Source organism: Dictyostelium discoideum (assembly GCF_000004695.1).
Source record: "Dictyostelium discoideum AX4 chromosome 2 chromosome, whole genome shotgun sequence".
Taxonomy (NCBI): Eukaryota; Evosea; class Eumycetozoa; order Dictyosteliales; family Dictyosteliaceae; genus Dictyostelium; species Dictyostelium discoideum.
Window position 1 is genome coordinate 8,026,692 of NC_007088.5, and position 19,101 is coordinate 8,045,792.

At 23.0% G+C, this 19,101-nt stretch overlaps 8 protein-coding genes across 9 annotated transcripts; 3 read left to right on the forward strand and 5 right to left on the reverse strand.

The window, feature by feature from the left end:
* Window positions 1-208: 208 nt before the first annotated feature.
* On the reverse strand, window positions 209-364 carry DDB_G0277499 (hypothetical protein; the record flags this gene model as incomplete). The annotated part of the gene is made up of 1 exon (XM_637521.1): window positions 209-364. The coding sequence occupies one exon, from the start codon at window positions 362-364 to the stop codon at window positions 209-211; it is 156 nt and encodes a 51-aa protein (XP_642613.1).
* A 630-nt stretch (window positions 365-994) lies between these two features.
* Window positions 995-4,696, forward strand: piaA (cytosolic regulator of adenylyl cyclase; the record flags this gene model as incomplete). The annotated part of the gene is made up of 4 exons (XM_637522.1): window positions 995-1,287; window positions 1,382-1,865; window positions 1,958-2,197; window positions 2,267-4,696. 4 exons carry the CDS (start codon window positions 995-997, stop codon window positions 4,694-4,696), a joined length of 3,447 nt encoding a protein of 1,148 aa, XP_642614.1.
* An 829-nt stretch (window positions 4,697-5,525) lies between these two features.
* On the forward strand, window positions 5,526-7,299 carry hpd (4-hydroxyphenylpyruvate dioxygenase; the record flags this gene model as incomplete). 2 transcript variants are annotated; one of them, XM_001134587.1, is made up of 2 exons in its annotated part: window positions 5,526-5,528; window positions 6,199-7,299. In XM_001134587.1, the coding sequence occupies 2 exons, from the start codon at window positions 5,526-5,528 to the stop codon at window positions 7,297-7,299; spliced, it is 1,104 nt and encodes a 367-aa protein (XP_001134587.1). The 2 variants fall into 2 exon arrangements, with proteins under 2 accessions (XP_001134587.1, XP_642615.1); XM_637523.1 differs by lacking the exon at window positions 5,526-5,528 and adding an exon at window positions 5,969-5,977.
* Window positions 7,300-7,606: 307 nt separating this feature from the next.
* Window positions 7,607-8,534, reverse strand: DDB_G0277417 (hypothetical protein; the record flags this gene model as incomplete). Its single annotated transcript, XM_637524.1, has 2 exons — window positions 7,607-8,420; window positions 8,512-8,534. 2 exons carry the CDS (start codon window positions 8,532-8,534, stop codon window positions 7,607-7,609), a joined length of 837 nt encoding a protein of 278 aa, XP_642616.1.
* A 953-nt stretch (window positions 8,535-9,487) lies between these two features.
* On the reverse strand, window positions 9,488-10,415 carry DDB_G0277415 (hypothetical protein; the record flags this gene model as incomplete). Its single annotated transcript, XM_637525.1, has 2 exons — window positions 9,488-10,301; window positions 10,393-10,415. The coding sequence occupies 2 exons, from the start codon at window positions 10,413-10,415 to the stop codon at window positions 9,488-9,490; spliced, it is 837 nt and encodes a 278-aa protein (XP_642617.1).
* Window positions 10,416-10,949: 534 nt separating this feature from the next.
* On the reverse strand, window positions 10,950-12,551 carry CYP518A1 (cytochrome P450 family protein; the record flags this gene model as incomplete). The annotated part of the gene is made up of 2 exons (XM_637526.1): window positions 10,950-11,930; window positions 12,048-12,551. 2 exons carry the CDS (start codon window positions 12,549-12,551, stop codon window positions 10,950-10,952), a joined length of 1,485 nt encoding a protein of 494 aa, XP_642618.1.
* A 401-nt stretch (window positions 12,552-12,952) lies between these two features.
* DDB_G0277429 (regulator of chromosome condensation domain-containing protein) lies at window positions 12,953-15,613 on the reverse strand (the record flags this gene model as incomplete). Its single annotated transcript, XM_637527.1, has 2 exons — window positions 12,953-15,495; window positions 15,607-15,613. 2 exons carry the CDS (start codon window positions 15,611-15,613, stop codon window positions 12,953-12,955), a joined length of 2,550 nt encoding a protein of 849 aa, XP_642619.1.
* Window positions 15,614-16,970: 1,357 nt separating this feature from the next.
* On the forward strand, window positions 16,971-18,992 carry DDB_G0277427 (hypothetical protein; the record flags this gene model as incomplete). The annotated part of the gene is made up of 2 exons (XM_637528.1): window positions 16,971-17,180; window positions 17,292-18,992. 2 exons carry the CDS (start codon window positions 16,971-16,973, stop codon window positions 18,990-18,992), a joined length of 1,911 nt encoding a protein of 636 aa, XP_642620.1.
* Window positions 18,993-19,101: the final 109 nt, after the last annotated feature.

Consider the following 19,101-nt stretch of genomic DNA (forward strand, 5'->3'; position numbering starts at 1 on the left):
AAACAAAAAAAAATATGACTAAATTCAAAAATCTTTTTTTTTTTTCTTTTTTCCTTTTTTGTTTTGTTTATTTTGTTTTTATTTATAAACATTACAAAAAAGGAAAAAAAATGAAGAGATATTTTTGAAAGATAAAACGAAAAAAAAAAAAAAAAAAAAAAAAAAAAAAAAAAAGATTCACGCCTATAGTCTTGATGAGATGTTTCAATTAATGAGAAACATGTTGTAATTGCTTCATTAAATTCCTCTTTCTTTTAATTTGTAGTTGTTGTAATTGTTCTTGTTGTTGTTGTAAAGTTAGTGAGGTGTTATTATTATTATTATTCGAAATTGAGGAAGTGGTGATATTTTGTGGTTGTTGCATTATTTTTATTTTTTTAATTTTTATTTAAAGTATTATTATTTTTGGTGAATATTGTTAAGAGAGAAGGGGGCAAAGAGGCATATATAATAGTATATCCACAAAAAAAAAAAAAAAAAATTTATTTGTAGAATGGTTTATAAACAAAAACAAAAAAAAAACTTTTTAAAAAAAAAAAAAAAAAAAAAAAAAAAAATAAAATTATAAAAATTTTTGAAAAAAAAAATAAAAAAAAATAAAAAAAAAAAAAAAAAAAAAAAAAAATAAATAAAAATAAAAATAAATTAAAAAAATCATTTGTTGATCAAAAAATTTTTTTTTTTTTTATAATAACAAAATATCACATTTATATAAAAAAATAAAAAAACCTTTTTATAATTTTTACTTAATATTGTATTAATATAGAAAAAAAAAAAAAAATATTAAAAAAAACAATTGTTTTTTTTTTTTTTTTTTTGTAGTTGTTGTATATTATAATTTTTTTTTTTTTTTTTTTTCTTTTCTTCTTTCTAAAAAAAAAAAAAAAAGCATAATAATAATTATTATTATTTATTTGTGTATATATAAAAAAAAAAAAAAAAAAAAAAAAAAAAAACTCCATATAATCTATTAAAAAAAAAAAAAAAAAGAAATATGACAAGTTCTGATAGTAGTGTAAATACTACATCGAGTAGTTTCGGAAATATTTCAATATCATCACCAAATCATAGTAGTTCAACACCACCTTTAAATAATGGAAATGGTAATAATGTTAGTGCATCAGAAACTGAATTAAAGAAACATGTTTTATACTCTTTACAATGTTTAGATGAAAAAACTTTAACTTTAAAAGTGAAATTGGATCATTTAAATAAACTAGTAGAATTAAAGAAATCAATACCAGATTTAAATAAATTAGGAATATCACCAACACAATTATATAAAAGGTAATTTAATTTTAAAATTTAATTAATTAATTAATTATTATAAATTTATAAACTAATCATCATTTTTTTTTTTTATTTTTTTTATTTATTTTAGTGTAAGACCATTTATAGCATTACCACCAAAAACAATTAGAACAGCAGGATTAAGAGTAATGAGATATTATTTAAGTAATTCAAATAATGTTAAAGAATTATTAGATTTAAAAGTACAATATTTTATAACACGTTCATTGGAACGTGATAAACATTCAGAACCTGAAAGAATTCAAGCATTAAAAATCATACGTACAATTATGGAAATTGATTGTTCATTAATGCCACATTGCTTTGTGAAAGGTTTAGTATCAATTGCAGAGAATCAAGAGGATAATTTCTGTAGAGTTTGTCTTGAATGTCTAACAGAGATCTCAATTCGTAATCCACAAATTTCATCACATTGTGGTGGTATTCGTACTGTTTTCGATGCGGTTTTGGATCCATTCTATCAAGGTATTCAAGAATCCCTTTTAATTTGTATATTATATTTATTAAGTGATAAAGATACTAGAATTTATATTAGACCAAAATCTGATTTAGAAGTAAGTTGATTTTTTAAAATAAAATAAAATAAAAAAACAAAAACAAAAATTCCAATTATTAACATATATTATTTTAAATAATATCAATAAAGATTATATTAGCACCATTAACAAATTCATTTAATATTGGTGTTAAATTAAAAGGTGCAAGTAAAGAAAAAGAAAAAGAAAAAGAAAAAGAAGATGAAGTTGCAATGAAAAAATGGACAGCAAGTTCAAAAGCTGTTTTAACATTAATTAAAAGTTGGATTGGTATTATATCTTTAAATTCTGATGATCAAGGTTTAAAATCTGTAGTTGATACATTAAGAATGCCACAAATTGAATTACAAGTAAGTTTTTTATTACAATTTATTTATTTTTATTTATTTATTTATATATTAATTTTTATTTCTTTAAAGGAAAAAGCTTTAGATTCAATTTTTGAAATTTTTAGAGTACAATTACCAAAAAGTATTCAAGAAACATTTGGACCACAAAAAGCAACACAAACATTTAATTTTGGATCAGAGACATTACAAGATTTACCAAGTAGAACTAGATCATTAAGACATAATCTATTGAATAATTATTTATCGGTATTGTTGATAGCATTTATTGATAATGGACTAATTGAGGGATTGGTTTATTTGGGTAATTATGTTGCCAATAGGGATGGTATGAGTGAGCAAGAGAAAGAATGTTCAAAGAATATCTCATTAAAGAGTACAGTATTATTGGCGGAACTATTACATATGTCAAATGCATTATTACCACCATCACAATGTGCAAAATTACAAACACTACCATCATTGGTGAATTCTGCAATTTCGTTTAGATTAGACCCAAGATTAAGATCATCTTCAAATACCATGGTAACCAATTTACATAGTTATTCACATAACAAATCAAGTACAACCCTAATGGATAGCACATTGGCAATTGGATTAACTGGTGCCAATAAATGGCGTCGTATTAAAGGTCAAGATCGTAGATTGGATAAGGTTGATGATGTGAAAATGAAGATGGAGTGGCATATGGACGATAACCAATTTCAACAGAAAATCAAGGACACTCAAGTACTCGTCACTAAAGATTACCAAAAATGGTCATGGGAATTAATGTTTGAATTGTTGGAAGGACCTTTGAACAATCCTCAACATTTATCAAATACATTGAAAACCAAATTCATTAAAAGAATCTTATCATTTCTACGTCCAAATAAGAAACTATTCTCAACAATGGCTTGGACAACTGAAAATTTAAAATATGTTCGTACTGCTTGTGTAGCATTGGAAGTTTTAATCTCTCATGAAATTGGTTTCGATTTTCTTAAAGATAATAAAACTATAATTCAAATCGCCGATATGTTAAAAGTGGAATTAGATTATAATATTAAACCACCACCATCATCATCCTCATCATCAGAAAATAAAAAAGATAATGTACGTTTATTGAATCCAGAAAAAGTTTTAAAAACAATGTCTCGTGAATACTTTACAATGTTGGGTACATTGAGTAGTAATTTATTAGGTTTGGAAATATTAGCACGTAATAACATTTTCGATTATATTAAACCATTGGCTGAATTGCCTGGTAGGGATGATCTTTCTCATTTAATTATGACAAGCTTGGATTACAATGTTAATGGTGCCTCCAGAACGATTCTTCAAAAGATTTTAACTTCAAGTTCAAGAGTAGTACGTTATTTGGCAACCAAGTATTTAAGATTCCTTTTAAGATCTGGTGTACAAGATTTCTCAAATTGGGGTGTAGAGTTATTAGTTCAACAATTGAATGATGTGGATGCAAAAGTTAGTGCACTATCATTGAATGTATTGGATGAGGCATGTGATGATCCATCATGTTTGGAAGTTTTAATAGATTTGAAACCAAATCTATTGAAATTGGGTAAACCTGGTAAATCATTGTTATTACGTTTCTTATCCTCTCCAAAAGGTTTAGAGAATCTATTACAAAATAATGGTTTCGTTGAACAAGAAGAACAACTATGGATTACAAGTGAAAATGCAACCTATGTAAATGCAATAGAATCGGCAGTCTCTGAATCATTATCACCAAGTGTTTGGAGATTTAAAGAAGCACCTGATGGTAGTAGTACTAGTGGTGTCTATTTACCACCACATTTCTTTGGTGAATTAGCAAAAACTGAAAAAGGTTGTCAATTAATTAGAAAATCAAATAACTATCAAAGATTTTTAAAAATCATTCAAGATCCAACCGCTAAACAATTGGATAAAAGAGCATCGTTAATCGCAATTGGTCATATTGGTTCTTCTGTCGATGGTTATTCATTCGTTAAAGAAAGTGATACAATCAAACTATTGATTGGAATAGCAGAGAAATCTCAATGTTTGGCATTACGTAGTACTTGTTTCTATGCTTTGGGTATGATTTCATGTATTGAAGAAGCTCAACCAATCTTTAATTCCTTTGGTTGGGAATCACCATCAGATTTAAACTCTAGAATCTTGTTACCAAAGGATTTAAAGAATTCAACTTTCCTAAGTGTACCACAATATCAATATCAAGGTAGTTGGGCTGATCATTCATTTGAAACTTTACCATCAAATCATTTCTCTGATCCAATTAAAAATGAAATCATTTCTTTTGTTGGTAATTTATCTTCACATATCACTGCTGAAGGTGCTTCAAAGAATTTAAAACGTTTAAAAATCAAATATCCTGATCATTTTGCAACAAGTGAAATTTTAAATGCAGTTTTCATTTTATTAAATACTTTTAAATATCGTTTAGGTGCTAGAAGATTCATTTATGATTTATTTGATGTTGCAATATTTTCATCTGATCCATATCATGATTTAAATTAAATTTTTTTTCATTTAAAAAAAAAAAAAAAAAAAAAAAAAAAAAAAAAAAAAAAAAAAATCCAATCTTTTTTTGTATTAATAATAATAAAAAAAAAAATATATATTTATTCACTTATAAAATCATAATAATAATAATAAAAAAAAAAAAAAAAATAATGGTAATAAAAAAAAAAATAATAATAAAAAAAAACAAATAAAAAATATAATGTACTAATAAAAAAAATTCAGATATAATAAAAAAAAAAAAAAAAAAAAAAAAAAAAAAAATTTTATTTCAAACCAATAACATTGTTTTTCAAAACATCGAAACCTTTTATTTATTTACTTTAATTTATTTTTTATTTTGTTTTTTTATTTTATTTTTTTTTTAAGATAAAATTCAAACTTGACAAAAAAAAAAAAAGAAAAAAAAAAATTAACGTTTAATTCTTTAAAATTCTTTTTTTTTTTTTTTTTATTATTCGGAAAGAACCTGGTTTGAATTAGTCATTAATTCCATGCTGAATTTCTTTTTTGGATAAAATTTTTATAAAAAAAAAAAAAAAAATTTTCGAAAATTGAAAGATGTTTTGTTTCAACATTATCGCAACATACTCATTTTTTTTATCAAATTTCCAAAAAATATCATTTTGATTTTATTTTAATTTTATTTTTTTTATTTTTTTTTTATTTTTATTTTTTTTTTTTTTATTTTTTTTATTTTTTTTTTAATCCAAAAGTTTTTTTGAAATTTACAAAAAGTTTTTTTTTTTTTTATTCATTTTTTATTTTTATTTTTATTTTTAAGACGAAAAGATATATAAATATTTAAACAAAAAAAAAAAACAATATGGTAAGTTTCTCTTTTTTTTATTTTTATTTCTTTATTTTTTTATTATTTATTTCTTTTTTATTTTATTTTCACGCACACACACACCTGAAATAAATAAATTAATAATGAAAATTTCTGATAATAAATTATCCCCCCACCATAGTTGTACTTGTTTAATAATAATAAATAAACAATCGATAAATCAATTATCATAAAATTTAGTACACCTTAATCTTCCAGAATGATTTTTTTTATTTTTTTGTTTTTTTTTTTTTTTTTTTTTTTCCAAATTTTTATTTTTTAATTATTTTTTTTTTATTTTTTTTATTTTTTTTTTTTTTATTATTTTATTTTTTTTTTTGTCGCTTAACAGTACTGAAATTTAAAAGGAAATTTTTTTTTTTTCATTTATTTAATTTTAAACAAAGAGTGGATATTTTCTAAAAAAAATAAAAATAAAAATGGAAATGGTACATATTAAAATTCATTTTGACAAAAAAAGAAAAAAAATAATACACTCACAAAAAATCAATAAGAGTTTTTTTTTTTTTATTTATTTATTTATTTCATTTTTTTTTTTTTTTTTTTTTTTTTTTTTTTTTTTTTTTTTTTTTTTTTTTTTTTTTTTATATAAAAAATTATTACTAATATATTTATTAATATATTTATTATTTATTTTAATATTTTATAGGAAGGATTTGATCATGTTACATTTTGGGTTGGTAATGCATTACAAGCAGCAACTTATTACATTGCTAGATTTGGATTTCAAAATTTAGCTTATAGTGGTTTAGAAACTGGTAATCGTCAATTCGCCACTCATGTTATCCATCAAAACAACATTATTATGGCTTTTACATCACCATTAACTGGTGACAACAAAGATTATGCAGACCACATGATGAGACATGGTGATGGTGTCAAAGATATTGCTTTCAACGTTAAAGATGTACAACACATTTATGATGAAGCAGTTAAAGCAGGAGCTCAATCAGTTAAAGAACCACATCAAATTAAAGACGAACATGGTATTGTTACATTAGCAACTATCATGAGTCCATATGGTGAAACTACACATACTTTTGTTGATAGATCTCAATATAAAGGTGCATTCTTACCAGGTTTCACATACAAGGTCGCTTCAGATCCATTATCAAATATCACCGAACCAGTTGGCCTCAACTTAATAGATCATGTCGTTTCAAATCATGCAGATAAAATGATGGAACCAGTCGTTCAATGGTACGAAAAGGTTTTACAATTCCACCGTTTCTGGTCAGTTGATGACAAAACCATTCATACCGAATATTCATCATTAAGATCAGTCGTAGTTGCTGATAAGTCTGAAAAAGTTAAATTACCAATTAATGAACCAGCCAATGGTATTAGAAAGAGTCAAATTCAAGAATACGTAGATTTCTACAATGGTGCTGGTGTTCAACATATCGCCTTAAAGACTGATAACATCATTGATGCTATCTCAAAATTAAGATCTCGTGGTGTCTCTTTCCTCACTGTTCCAAAAACATACTATACATCACTCAGAGAGAAATTACAACACTCTTCATTAGAAATTAAAGAAGATTTGGACACTTTAGAGAAATTACACATTTTAATCGATTATGATGACAAAGGTTATCTTTTACAAATCTTTACAAATAATGTTGAAGATAAACCAACTGTTTTCTTTGAAATTATCCAAAGAAACAACCATGATGGTTTCGGTGCTGGTAACTTTAAATCCCTCTTTGAAGCAATCGAAAGACAACAAGAAACTCGTGGAAACTTATAGGTGTGTCTCAATTACAAATGTTCTTTATTATTAACTAAATAACATTACAATATATCAAAATAAATAATAAATAAATACTCTATTTAAAAAGTAATTTTTTAATAGTAAACAAATTAAAAAAAAAAAAAAAAACAAAAAATTATCTCCTTTAAACATTTTAATTTCTTCTTTATTTATAAACAATGTGTTACAAATTATTACAACCCCAATTTCAACATATTATTGAATTATAAGTTGGATTGGACACTTTAGAGAAATTACACATTTTAATAAGTTATAATATTTTATTAATTATTTATTTGTTTATTTATAATAATTTAATGAAATCAAATGTTTGAACATCGTTAGTATTGGTTACAGATTTGAAAGTGATAACGATATTACCAGATTCAAATGACCATGACCAATGAGCGTTCAAGTTAGCATCATGTTTAATGACGATTGTATGATTTGTAGTTGCTTCTTGAACTGCTTCTAAGATCATTTCATCAGCACAACGTTTGGCAAGATTAGCAGCGACCTTTTCGACGATACCAGCAAAGATATGACCAAAACTATTCTTTAAATCATCTGCAACTTTTGGATAAACAGTTTCTAATGATGATTCATCAATTGACCAATCTGATGATGATTTTAATGCTTTTTTAACTGCTGATAAATTATCTTTCATTTTTTGTTCATTTGTTTTAATATTTAAACGAGTCATTAAAGTATAAACACCTTGAGTTGGAATAATAGTCTCTAATTTGAATGTGTTAACATCATTTGTGTTACAAATCTTTGGACGGAATAAAACTCTACAATCACCATTCTCAAATTGATATTTCCAATAGGATTCCAACTTTTCATCAGCACAAACAAAAACGAATTTCTTATTTGGAACAGCTGCTAAAAATGCTTCTTTAATTAATGGATCTGCACCGACTTTTACCATATTCTTTGCAAGATTACCAACTACATCTTTGTAAAAGATACTTCCACAACTATTAGTAACCCATGAATCATTACATTTAGTAATAATATCTTCAAAATCAAATTCAATTGAAAATGGTTCACCTAATGATTTTTCGATTGATGCTAAATTAGTTTTTAAAGATTCTTCATTATCTTTTAATGATTTTCTATAAATATTATAAATTTAATTATTAATTAATATTTATATTAATTATTAAATGGAATATAATTATTATTATTTTTATTATTTATATTTACCTTGAGGTTAAGGCGAGAGGCATTTTAAAAGTTTTTTTTTTATTAATATTGAAATATTATTTAGTTTAAGGTTTTTGTTTTGAATTATTTGGTAATAAAAAAAAAAAAAAAAAAATATTCACATTTTTATACTTAAAAAATAGAAAAAAATTAGATTAAAAAAATCCAGAAATATTTAAAAATATTAAATAAAAAATATAATTATGAATTTTAAGAATGTAATTGGAATAGTTTTTTTTTTTTTTTAAAAAAATATCTTGTTTTTTTGTTTTAAAAAAAAAAAAAATATTTTAATTTGTATTTTTTTATTTTTTTTTTTTTTTTTTGGATCGGGTATCTTTAAAAAAAAAAAAAATTGATAATAAGATAATTTTTAAATTTTAATTTATTTTGTTACGAAATGAATTAAATTCATTATATATATAAATGTGTATTTTTTTTTTTTTTATTATTTATTTTAATTATTTGAATATAATGAGTTTAAAATAAACTATGGTTTGCCATATCGAAGTTTATTAAAAAATAAAAAAAGACTTAAAAAATTAAATTTGAAAAATAATAAAAAATAATAACAATTCCGTCCATTCAATTAAAAAAAAAAAAAAGATATGAATAGATATAGATAATTTAAAAAACTAAATTAAAATGTGAAATTTTATTTTTAAATGATTAATTTAAATTATTTTCTTTTATCTAGAAATTGTCCAAAGAAACAATCATGATGGTTTCGGTGGTTGTAACTATAAGTCTCTCTTTGAGAAAATCGAGGAAAGTTATAATAAATTACAATCATGGTCTCAATTACAAAAGTTCCTTATTATTGGTTGAATATCAATATAAATTAATACTCTATTTAAAAATAATTTTTTAATAGTAAACTAACAAAAAAAAAATCAAAAAACAATCACCTTTTTATACTTTTAATTTCTTCTTTATTTTTTAACAATGTGTTTAATAATATTAGTAGCTTTTTTATTTATAATAATTTAATGAAATCAAATGTTTGAACATCGTTAGTATTGGTTACAGATTTGAAAGTGATAACGATATTACCAGATTCAAATGACCATGACCAATGAGCATTCAAGTTAGCATCATGTTTAATTACGATTGTATGATTTGTAGTTGCTTCTTGAACTGCTTCTAAGATCATTTCATCAGCACAACGTTTGGCGAGATTTGCAGCGACCTTTTCGACGATACCAGCAAAGATATGACCAAAACTATTCTTTAAGTCGTCAGCAACTTTTGGATAAACAGTTTCTAATGATGATTCATCAATTGACCAATCTGATGATGATTTTAATGCTTTTTTAACTGCTGATAAATTATCTTTCATTTTTTGTTCATTTGTTTTAATATTTAAACGAGTCATTAAAGTATAAACACCTTGAGATGGAATGATTGTTTCTAATTTGAATGTGTTAACATCATTTGTGTTACAAATCTTTGGACGGAATAAAATTCTACAATCACCATTCTCAAATTGATATTTCCAATAGGATTCCAACTTTTCATCAGCACAAACAAAAACGAATTTCTTATTTGGAACAGCTGCTAAAAATGCTTCTTTAACTAATGAATCTGCACCGACTTTTACCATATTCTTTGCAAGATTACCAACTACATCTTTATAAAAGATACTTCCACAACTATTAGTAACCCATGAATCGTTACATTTAGTAATAATATCTTCAAAATCAAATTCAATTGAAAATGGTTCACCCAATGATTTTTCGATTGATGCTAAATTAGTTTTTAAAGATTCTTCATTATCTTTTAATGATTTTCTAAAAATAAAATAAAATAAATTATTAATTAAAATTTATATTAATTATTAAATGAAGCATTATTATTATTATTTTTATTATTTATATTTACCTTGAGGTTAAGGCGAGAGGCATTTTAAAAGTTTTTTTTTTATTAATATTAAAATATTATTTATTAGTTTAAGGTTTTTGTTTTGAATTATTTGATAATAAAAAAAAAAAAAAAAAAATTTACATTTTTATACTTATGAAATTAGAAAAAAAATAGATTAAAATCCAGAAATATTTAAAAATATCAAAAAAAACAAATAAAATTATTAATTTTAAGAATGTAATTGGAATGGTTTTATTTTTTTTTTACACTTATAAATTAGAAAAAAAATAGATTTGAAAATATCTAGATTTTTTTTTTTTTTTTTTTTTTTGGGTGCTTTTAAAAAAAAAAAAAAAAAAAAAAAAATATCTTAATTTGTTTTATTTTTTTTTTTTTTTTTTTTTTTTTTGGGTTGGTGTGCTTTAAAAAAAACAAAAAATAACAATGAAAAAAATAAACTCTTTTTGGGTTGAGGTGCTTTAAAAAAAAAAAAAAAAAAAAAAAAAAAAATATATGAACAGATAATTTCAAACACTAAATTAAAATATGAAATTTTATTTTTTAAATGTTTAATTTCAATTATTTCTTTTTTCTAAATTAATTTTAAATTCGTTTGGTTTAAAAGAGAAACCAAATATAGGTTTATCACAAATCTTTGAATTTTCAATTAAAGGTAATAGCTTAAAGTTTAAAACAAGGTTTGAAAGTGAAATGTATAATTCATCTTGAGAGAAACCCATACCAATACAATTTTTAACACCAATTCCATATGGAAAATAATTATTTGAATGAGAATCTTGATCAAGGAATCTCTCTGGTTTAAATTGGTCAGGTGAATCCCAATAGTTTTCATCTCTAAATATTGAATAAAGTGATTGAATGATTTGAGTACCTTTTGGAATTTTCAAAGATCCACCATTAATTTCAAATGATTGATTTACTTGACGAGGTACACCAAATGGTACAGGTGGATATAATCTCAAAACTTCTTTTAAAGCTGCATTAAATAATGGTGTTTGATTTCTATTTGAAAGTTTAATCATCGCTGTTGTCGTTTCCAATGTTGATTTTAATTCATTATAAATTTTATCTTGATAATCAAGATTATTTACCATTGTTAAAATGAACCATTCAGCAGTACTTGAATTTGTTTCTGTGCCAGCTAAAATTAATTCATTTACCATTGGGATGATTGAACTTTGTTCTTCTTTACCACCAACTTTTCTATATTCAATAATCAATGAATCCAAAACATCTCTTGCATTATTTAAATCAATTGATTCAGAATGTTCTAAATAATATTTTGTTAAAATCTTTTTCAAAGAATCTGCTGGATGACCAAACATTTTTAAATATAAAAAATAGAATGGTTTTGTAAATATTAAATAATTTACAATTAATGTATCTGCTAAATAATCAAATAATTCTCTAATTGCTAATAAAACTTTTCCTTGTTCTTCATTTACACCTTCATAAATATTTTCAATACGTCTTGAAAATACATAATCAAAAATAATATTTGAATAAAAGTTCATAAAATTTGATCTTGGTGAAAACTTTTAAAAAAAAAAAAAAAAAAAATTAATAAACCAAGTAATGTTTTTAACTATTAAAAAAAAAAAAAAAAAAAAAAAAAAAAAAAAAAAAAAAAAAAAAAAAATAGTACTACTTACAGATTGACCAGATTTTTCAATAAATTTCATATATGTAATTAAATCAATTGTTTCTTTTTCTATTGAAGATGAAAGTGATTTAACTTTTCTACCAGTAAATGATTTCATTAAAATATCACGATGAAATTGCCAATAATTTTCATCGGCAGTGACAATACCTCTAAATCTATTTCCTATTACATTTGTTGATGGTGATTTAACTCTTGTATTTAATGATTCTGGATTCTTTAAATAAATTTCTTTCATTGTATTTGTATCATAAATTGCCAATGTCAATTGATCACAAAACCAATATTTGATTATTTTACCATTGTTATCACCATCTTTATATAGTTTACTATCATTTTGAAATACTAAATGTGTATCATCTTTTAAATGTAATAATGAACCTACTAATGGTAATGCCAAGGGTCCTTTAAATTGTCTATTACTAAAATTTTTATATAAAAAATCAAAAATTAAATAAAAAATTATTGAAATTATTAAAATAATTAAAATTGACATTTTAATATGCTTTGGTATCTTATAAAAAATAAAAAAATAAAAAATAAAAAAAAAAAACAAAAAAAAAAAAAAAAAAAAAGGTGAAAGAAAAAAAAAAAAAAATATCTAAACTACTGTAAAAAAAAAAAATAAAAAAAAAATAAAAATAAAATAAATCTTTTTTTGGTTAAAAAACTAATTTTAAACATTGTTATAAATCTAAAATTTTCCATATGGTAAATAAAAAAAAAAAAATAATAATAATTCAAAAAACAAATATAAATTATAAAAGATTATAAAATTCTTAAAAATTAAAAATGTTTTTTTTTTTTTTTTTTTTTATTATTATATTATTATTTAAATAAATAGATATATTACAAATTTTTATTTTTTATATATTATTAATTAATTAATTAATTAATTTATCTAATTAATTCAATTAAAGAATTTTGTTGAAATTTACCAAAATTTCTAGCATAATTATCTAATTCTCTAATCAATAATGGTGAATTAATTCTAATTTTTTTTAAAGTTTCATTTTTTGTATTTAAAATTTTAAATAAATCGAAATCGATTTGACTAATAGTATCCATACAAATTCTTTTTAATCTTTTAACCATGAAACCATCGGCAACTTGCATTAGAATACAAATATTATCAAATGAAGTTAAAGTTTCTTCAAAATTTAAAATATCTTCTTTCTTTAATTTTTGTTGATTTCCATCGATGTTATTTGTTGTTTTTGGAACATTTTTTAATAAAATTTCATTATTTGATAAAACCATTTGTTCCAAATGATATTCACAAAGATATTTTAAATCTTCAATCATGAATCTATCAGCCAAACAAAGTATATCTATAGCATTATCATCATTGATAATCTCTTCATTATTACCATAGATATATTGAAGTAATAGTTTGAAAGTTTCTTTGGAAGAGATATCATTTTCATCTTTACCACTTACAATGAATTCCATTTGATCCTTCTCTTTGAATGAACATTCAAACATTGTTTTAAAATAAAGATTTCTTTGAGTTAAAATGAATTTATGAGCGTAAATTGAAGAGGTATCAGATTCTTTGATTTTGAATGAAATATCAGCTTTGGTTAATTCATCAACTGCTTGAATTAATTGTTTACTAAATTCTGAAGGTGGTATTTTCTCGGTGAGTCTTAATCTATAGGTATAACGTTTACAAATGGCTGATAATCTTTCAATTCCCATCTTTTCAGCATATTTACCCAATTCAATTCTTAAATGTGGTGCAATCACTAAATGATCAGTATATAAATATTGTAAAAAACCAATGAAAATTTGATATTTAACTGAATTGCCTAAATCAATAATTTTAATTTCTTCACCATTTTCATTAAATTCTTTTTCTTCTTCTTTTTCTTCTTCTTTTTCTTCCTTAGCCACAACAACTTGTTTATTATTTGAATATTGATTAATAAATCTTGATGAAAATAAAATTATTGAATATAATTTTTGGCAACGTGATTTTATAAATAATGAATGAGAATAAATTTTCTTATCTTGAACTTTAAATATTAAATCTGCATACTTCTTTTCATTAATTAATGATTTATAATCATAAGCAAATGAAGTTACATCGGAACATCTTACAACGATTGTATGTTTTTCACCGGCTGTGATCGATGCAATTTCTTCACCAGATAGAGAAGTGATTAATTGTGGTACCAATTGAAATCTTTTATTACCTAAACCCAATGCACCAGAACTACCCCAACCCCATTGATAAACTTCATTCTCATCAGTTACAACGATTGTATGTAAATGACCACATGCTACATTTTTAATTTTTTTAGTTTCTAATGATTTAACCACTATTGGTATTGAATATTTGAAATGATTATCTCTTCCACCGAAATCCAAATGTTGAGTTTCTTCTGTGCTACCCAATTGACCATATTCTCCATGACCAAATGCATACAATAGACCTTGGACGCTTCTAACCATAGTGAAATTGGAACCACATGCAACTTGAGCTATTCTTTCATTTAATTCTACAAACTGTTGAATTTTCTTTGGATGAAGGTAACTCTTTACATTACCATGACCCAATTGACCGAAAACACCAAGTCCCCAACTATAAACTTCACCTTGATCGGTGATGGCACAAATATGTTGACGACCACATACAACACTAACAATGTTCACATCGATTAATGTTTTCACCAATTGTGGTGTAGAATGAAACCAACGATTACCTAAACCCAATTGACCCTTTTCATTGAATCCCCATGTATATAAACGACCAGATTTAGTAACGGCTGCACTAAATGCCCAACCACCACTCACATCTACCACTTCCTCTGGTATATCTTGAATTTGCATTGGAATGGTTTGATTTAAATCAATGATTTTACCCAAATGCTTACTCTTTGATTGTGCACTATTGGATGCTTCCTTATCTTCATCATCATCCTTTGGTTTTGTACCACCATTGGCATCGTATGCCTTCTTTTCACCCGATAGATATTGTGAAACTGATGCCTCTATAATTCTTTGAGATGATAATCTTGGCATTTCAATTAAACCATTGGTTGATTGTATATCCAATGATGATTGTGACTCGTCTAATCGATGTAGTTGACCCCATTCATAAACTTTACCCATATCAGTCAATGCTAAACTATGAAAATTACCACATGCTACCTTTATAATTCTTTCATGTTGTAAACTTTTAATCAATGTTGGTTTTGCTACAAACATTACTTTATCACTACCACCATACCCTTGACCAATACCTAATTGACCTTCTTTTGATCTACCCCATGAATAAACATCTCCAAATCTTGATACAGCCAATGAATGTGCTTCACCTGATACTGTTTGTATAATTCTTTTACCTAATAATCCTTCAATAACTGTTGGTTCTAAACATTCTTTAATTGAATCATGTCCTAACTGCCCATTTTTTGATTGTCCAACACTTAAAACTAATAAAAAAAAAAAAAAAAAAAAAAAAAAAAAAAATTATGATTAATATAATTTATGTTGAACATTCAGAAAATAGTAAAAATAAAAAAAATAAAAATAAAAAAACTTACCTGACATTTTATTATTTTTATTTTAATATTATATTTATATTTATGTTTATATGTTTTTTATTTGTTTTGATAATTTTTAATAAATTTTTTTTTTTTTTTTTTTTTAACTTTATTTTTTTTTTTTGTAAAATTAAATTTAAAAAAATAAAATAAATTAAAAATTAAATTTTAGAATTCTATAGAAAGAATTTTTCCTTTTATAGTAAGTTTTTGTTTTTTTTATTTTTGTTGTTTTTATAAAAAAAAAAAGGTTTTTGTTTTATTATTATTTTTGTTTTTTTATTTTTATTTTTGTTTTTTTTTATTATAAAAGAAAAATGGATTTGAAAATAAATATTTTAAAAAAATTAAAATTAATTTTATGAAAAAAAAAAAATATTGAGTATGAGTGAATTAATAATCAATAATGAAAATAAAAAAAAAAAAAAAAACTAATTCGTCTTTCTTTTTAAATTAAAAAAAAAAAAATAAAAACCAATTATTTATTATTTTTTATTTTTATCTTTTTTTTATTATTTTTTTTATATCAAGTAAATTAAATTATTATACCAAGTAAATAAAATAATACCCCAATAAAATGATAAAGTTCTTCTCAATTTCAAAGAATGTACCTGTTTTTTATTGATAAAATTTGAAAAATTAAAAAAAAAAAAAATAAAATTAGAAAAAAAATATTTTTTTTAATTTTATTTTCATTTTTTTTTATTTAATTTTTTTTTTAAATTTTTTTTTTTTTTTTTTTTTTTTTTTTTTTTTAATTTTAATTTTTCAAAAATTGAGATATTTATTTCGCATATGTTTTAGTAAAAATAAGCCAAAATTAGTTTTTGGGTTTTGTTGGCATTTGTTTGTTTTTTGAGTATTAATTACATTTTTTAGTTTGAATATTTTTTTATTATTATTATTATTTTTATTTGTTATTTATTATTATTGTTATTATTATTATTTTTTTTTTTTTTTGAGTTTTTCATTTTTGTGTTGCAAAACACAAATAAAAAAACATGTCACACACCCATTCAGTTTATAATAAAAAAAAAAAAAAAAAAAAAGAAAAAAAAAGAAAATAAAAAAAAGTGGGATTTTCATTTTTTTTTTTTTTTTTTTTTCAATCATTTATTTTTATTTTTGTCATCAACATATTAATATATAATTATTTTTAAATCTCGTTTTAATAATTCCCCACTTTTTTTGTTTTTTTTTTTTTTTGCATAATTAATTTTAATTTTTATTTTTTTTTTCTGTACATATAATTTATTAAAAAAAATAAAAATAAAAAATAAAAAATAAAAATATAAAATAAAAAAAAAAAAAAAAAAAAAAATAAAATAATATAAAATAAAAAAAAAAAAAAAAAAAAAAAAAAAATGAAAGATATTTGGAAATCAGCAAGAAAAGGTGATTTAGCAAAGATTAAAAAGTATATACCAGGCACAAAATTTAAAGTTGATGAATTAGATAAAGAGAATAGATCAATTCTTCATCATGCGATTGATGGTGACCAATTACAAATGGTAAATTATTTATTAGAACAAGGTGCAAATATAAATTTAAAAGATCCTAAATCTGGTGATACTGTATGTATTTAATAATTATAAATAAATAAAATATATTATTATTATTTTTTTTTTTTTCTAATAGAAAAACATATGTTAATTATTAATTATTATTTTTTATTTATAATTTAGCCAATTTTAATGTCATTAAAAAAAATTAATGCAATTGATAAACAAGAAGATATTGCAATTTTATTAGTTAATAAAGGTGCAGATTTAGATGTTGAATCAAGAGAGAGAAAGAATGTTGAAAGATATGTTGATGCATGTCCAAAACGTTTTCAAATAAAGTATAAAGATGCAATTACACAAAAGTTTAAAAATAAATATCCACCAAAGGCAATTGCACCAGCAAGTCCAGCTACTCAAGTTCTTTTAGCGCAAACTGCAGGTTTACCACCACCTTCACCAAAACCAAATCCACCACCACCACAACAGCAAGAAAACACTGCTACATCATCAATTATATCAACTGTCGAACCAAGACCATATGTAAATTCAAATGGTGAAACAGTTGTAAGATCAACTAATGAAATGGATTTAATTTTACAAGAATCATTGTTAGGTGATGATTTTGATAAAGAACAAGATTTGAATATAATTTGGATGGAAGTTGCATTTAGAGCATCAATCGTTTCCATTAGGTCTGAGAAAGTTAGATATGACGATATCACCAAAGCCACCGATCAATGTGGTAATATTTTAATACATTTGCTATCAATCATTGGTAATTCAGAGACAACATCGTTCATGGAGACTGTAAAGAATCAAGAAGCTGTAAACTCAATTCAAGAACGTGTTAAAAACGTTAAGGAGGGTATCAAACTCCGACTGTTCTCTAGAATTGATCATTCTGAATTAATTAGATTAGTTGCAGCTTTAATTGGTTCATTACATTGGATTTACAATTGCTGGTCAGAGGTCCCACAAGACGATATCAATAGATCAATTGCCGAATGTGCCTTGTCATGTCGTGTTGCAATGAATTCAGTTACAACTCATACACCATTCCAGTTGGGTGTTTTAACAAATATTGCAAAACTTTTAAAAAATATTTCAACTAAAGTTTTCATTACTCGTACTCCAGAGGATGCAAAGAAGTTATCAGATTCTTGTTTTGTTATCTCTTCAACTTTTAAATCATTAATGGTTCTATCGGTAGTGAATGATGTCAAACAAAAATCAGCTGAAAATATCATCTCATTAGGTCGTTCAATCGCCGAACAATTATCAATATTAAAATTACAATCAACTTCAATCTTACCTTCAAGAGTTGGTCAAAATTTATCATCAAAAGAAGAACGTGAGTTAAATGAATCTGCTTCAAATCAATTACGTTCATCAATTGATTATTATATTTCAAATAATAAATCTGATACAACTACTACTACTACAACTACAACTACAACTACAAATAGTGAGAATAATAATATTACAGATTTAATTTCATCACCAAAAAGATTACCAAAAGAAGATAAAACATTACCATTATTAGCAAATATTGAAAAATCAATTTCAATGTTAATGGGATTTACAACTGAAGATAGAAATATTCAAATGGCAATTCCAGTTCATATGATTGCAAAGGATATTCATGAACTTAGAACTATATTATTAGAATACATTAAAGAACAATCTGATAGTTTATCTGAAGAATTTAAAGATCAAATTACAAATGCTATCAATTGTTCTGCTCATTTTTCAACTCAACAATTATTCTCTGTATCTGCTTTAATTTGTCATAATAGAATTACTGATATCTCACAATTAGGTTATTCTTCTCGTAATATTGCTGCTTGTTGTTGTATTTTAATTGATTCATTCTGTTTTTAAAAAATAAATAAATAATAAATAAATAATAAATAAATAATAAATAAATAAATAAATAAAATTTGTAAAATAAAATATTAATTTATAATAAAATAAATCAATTTATTTTTTC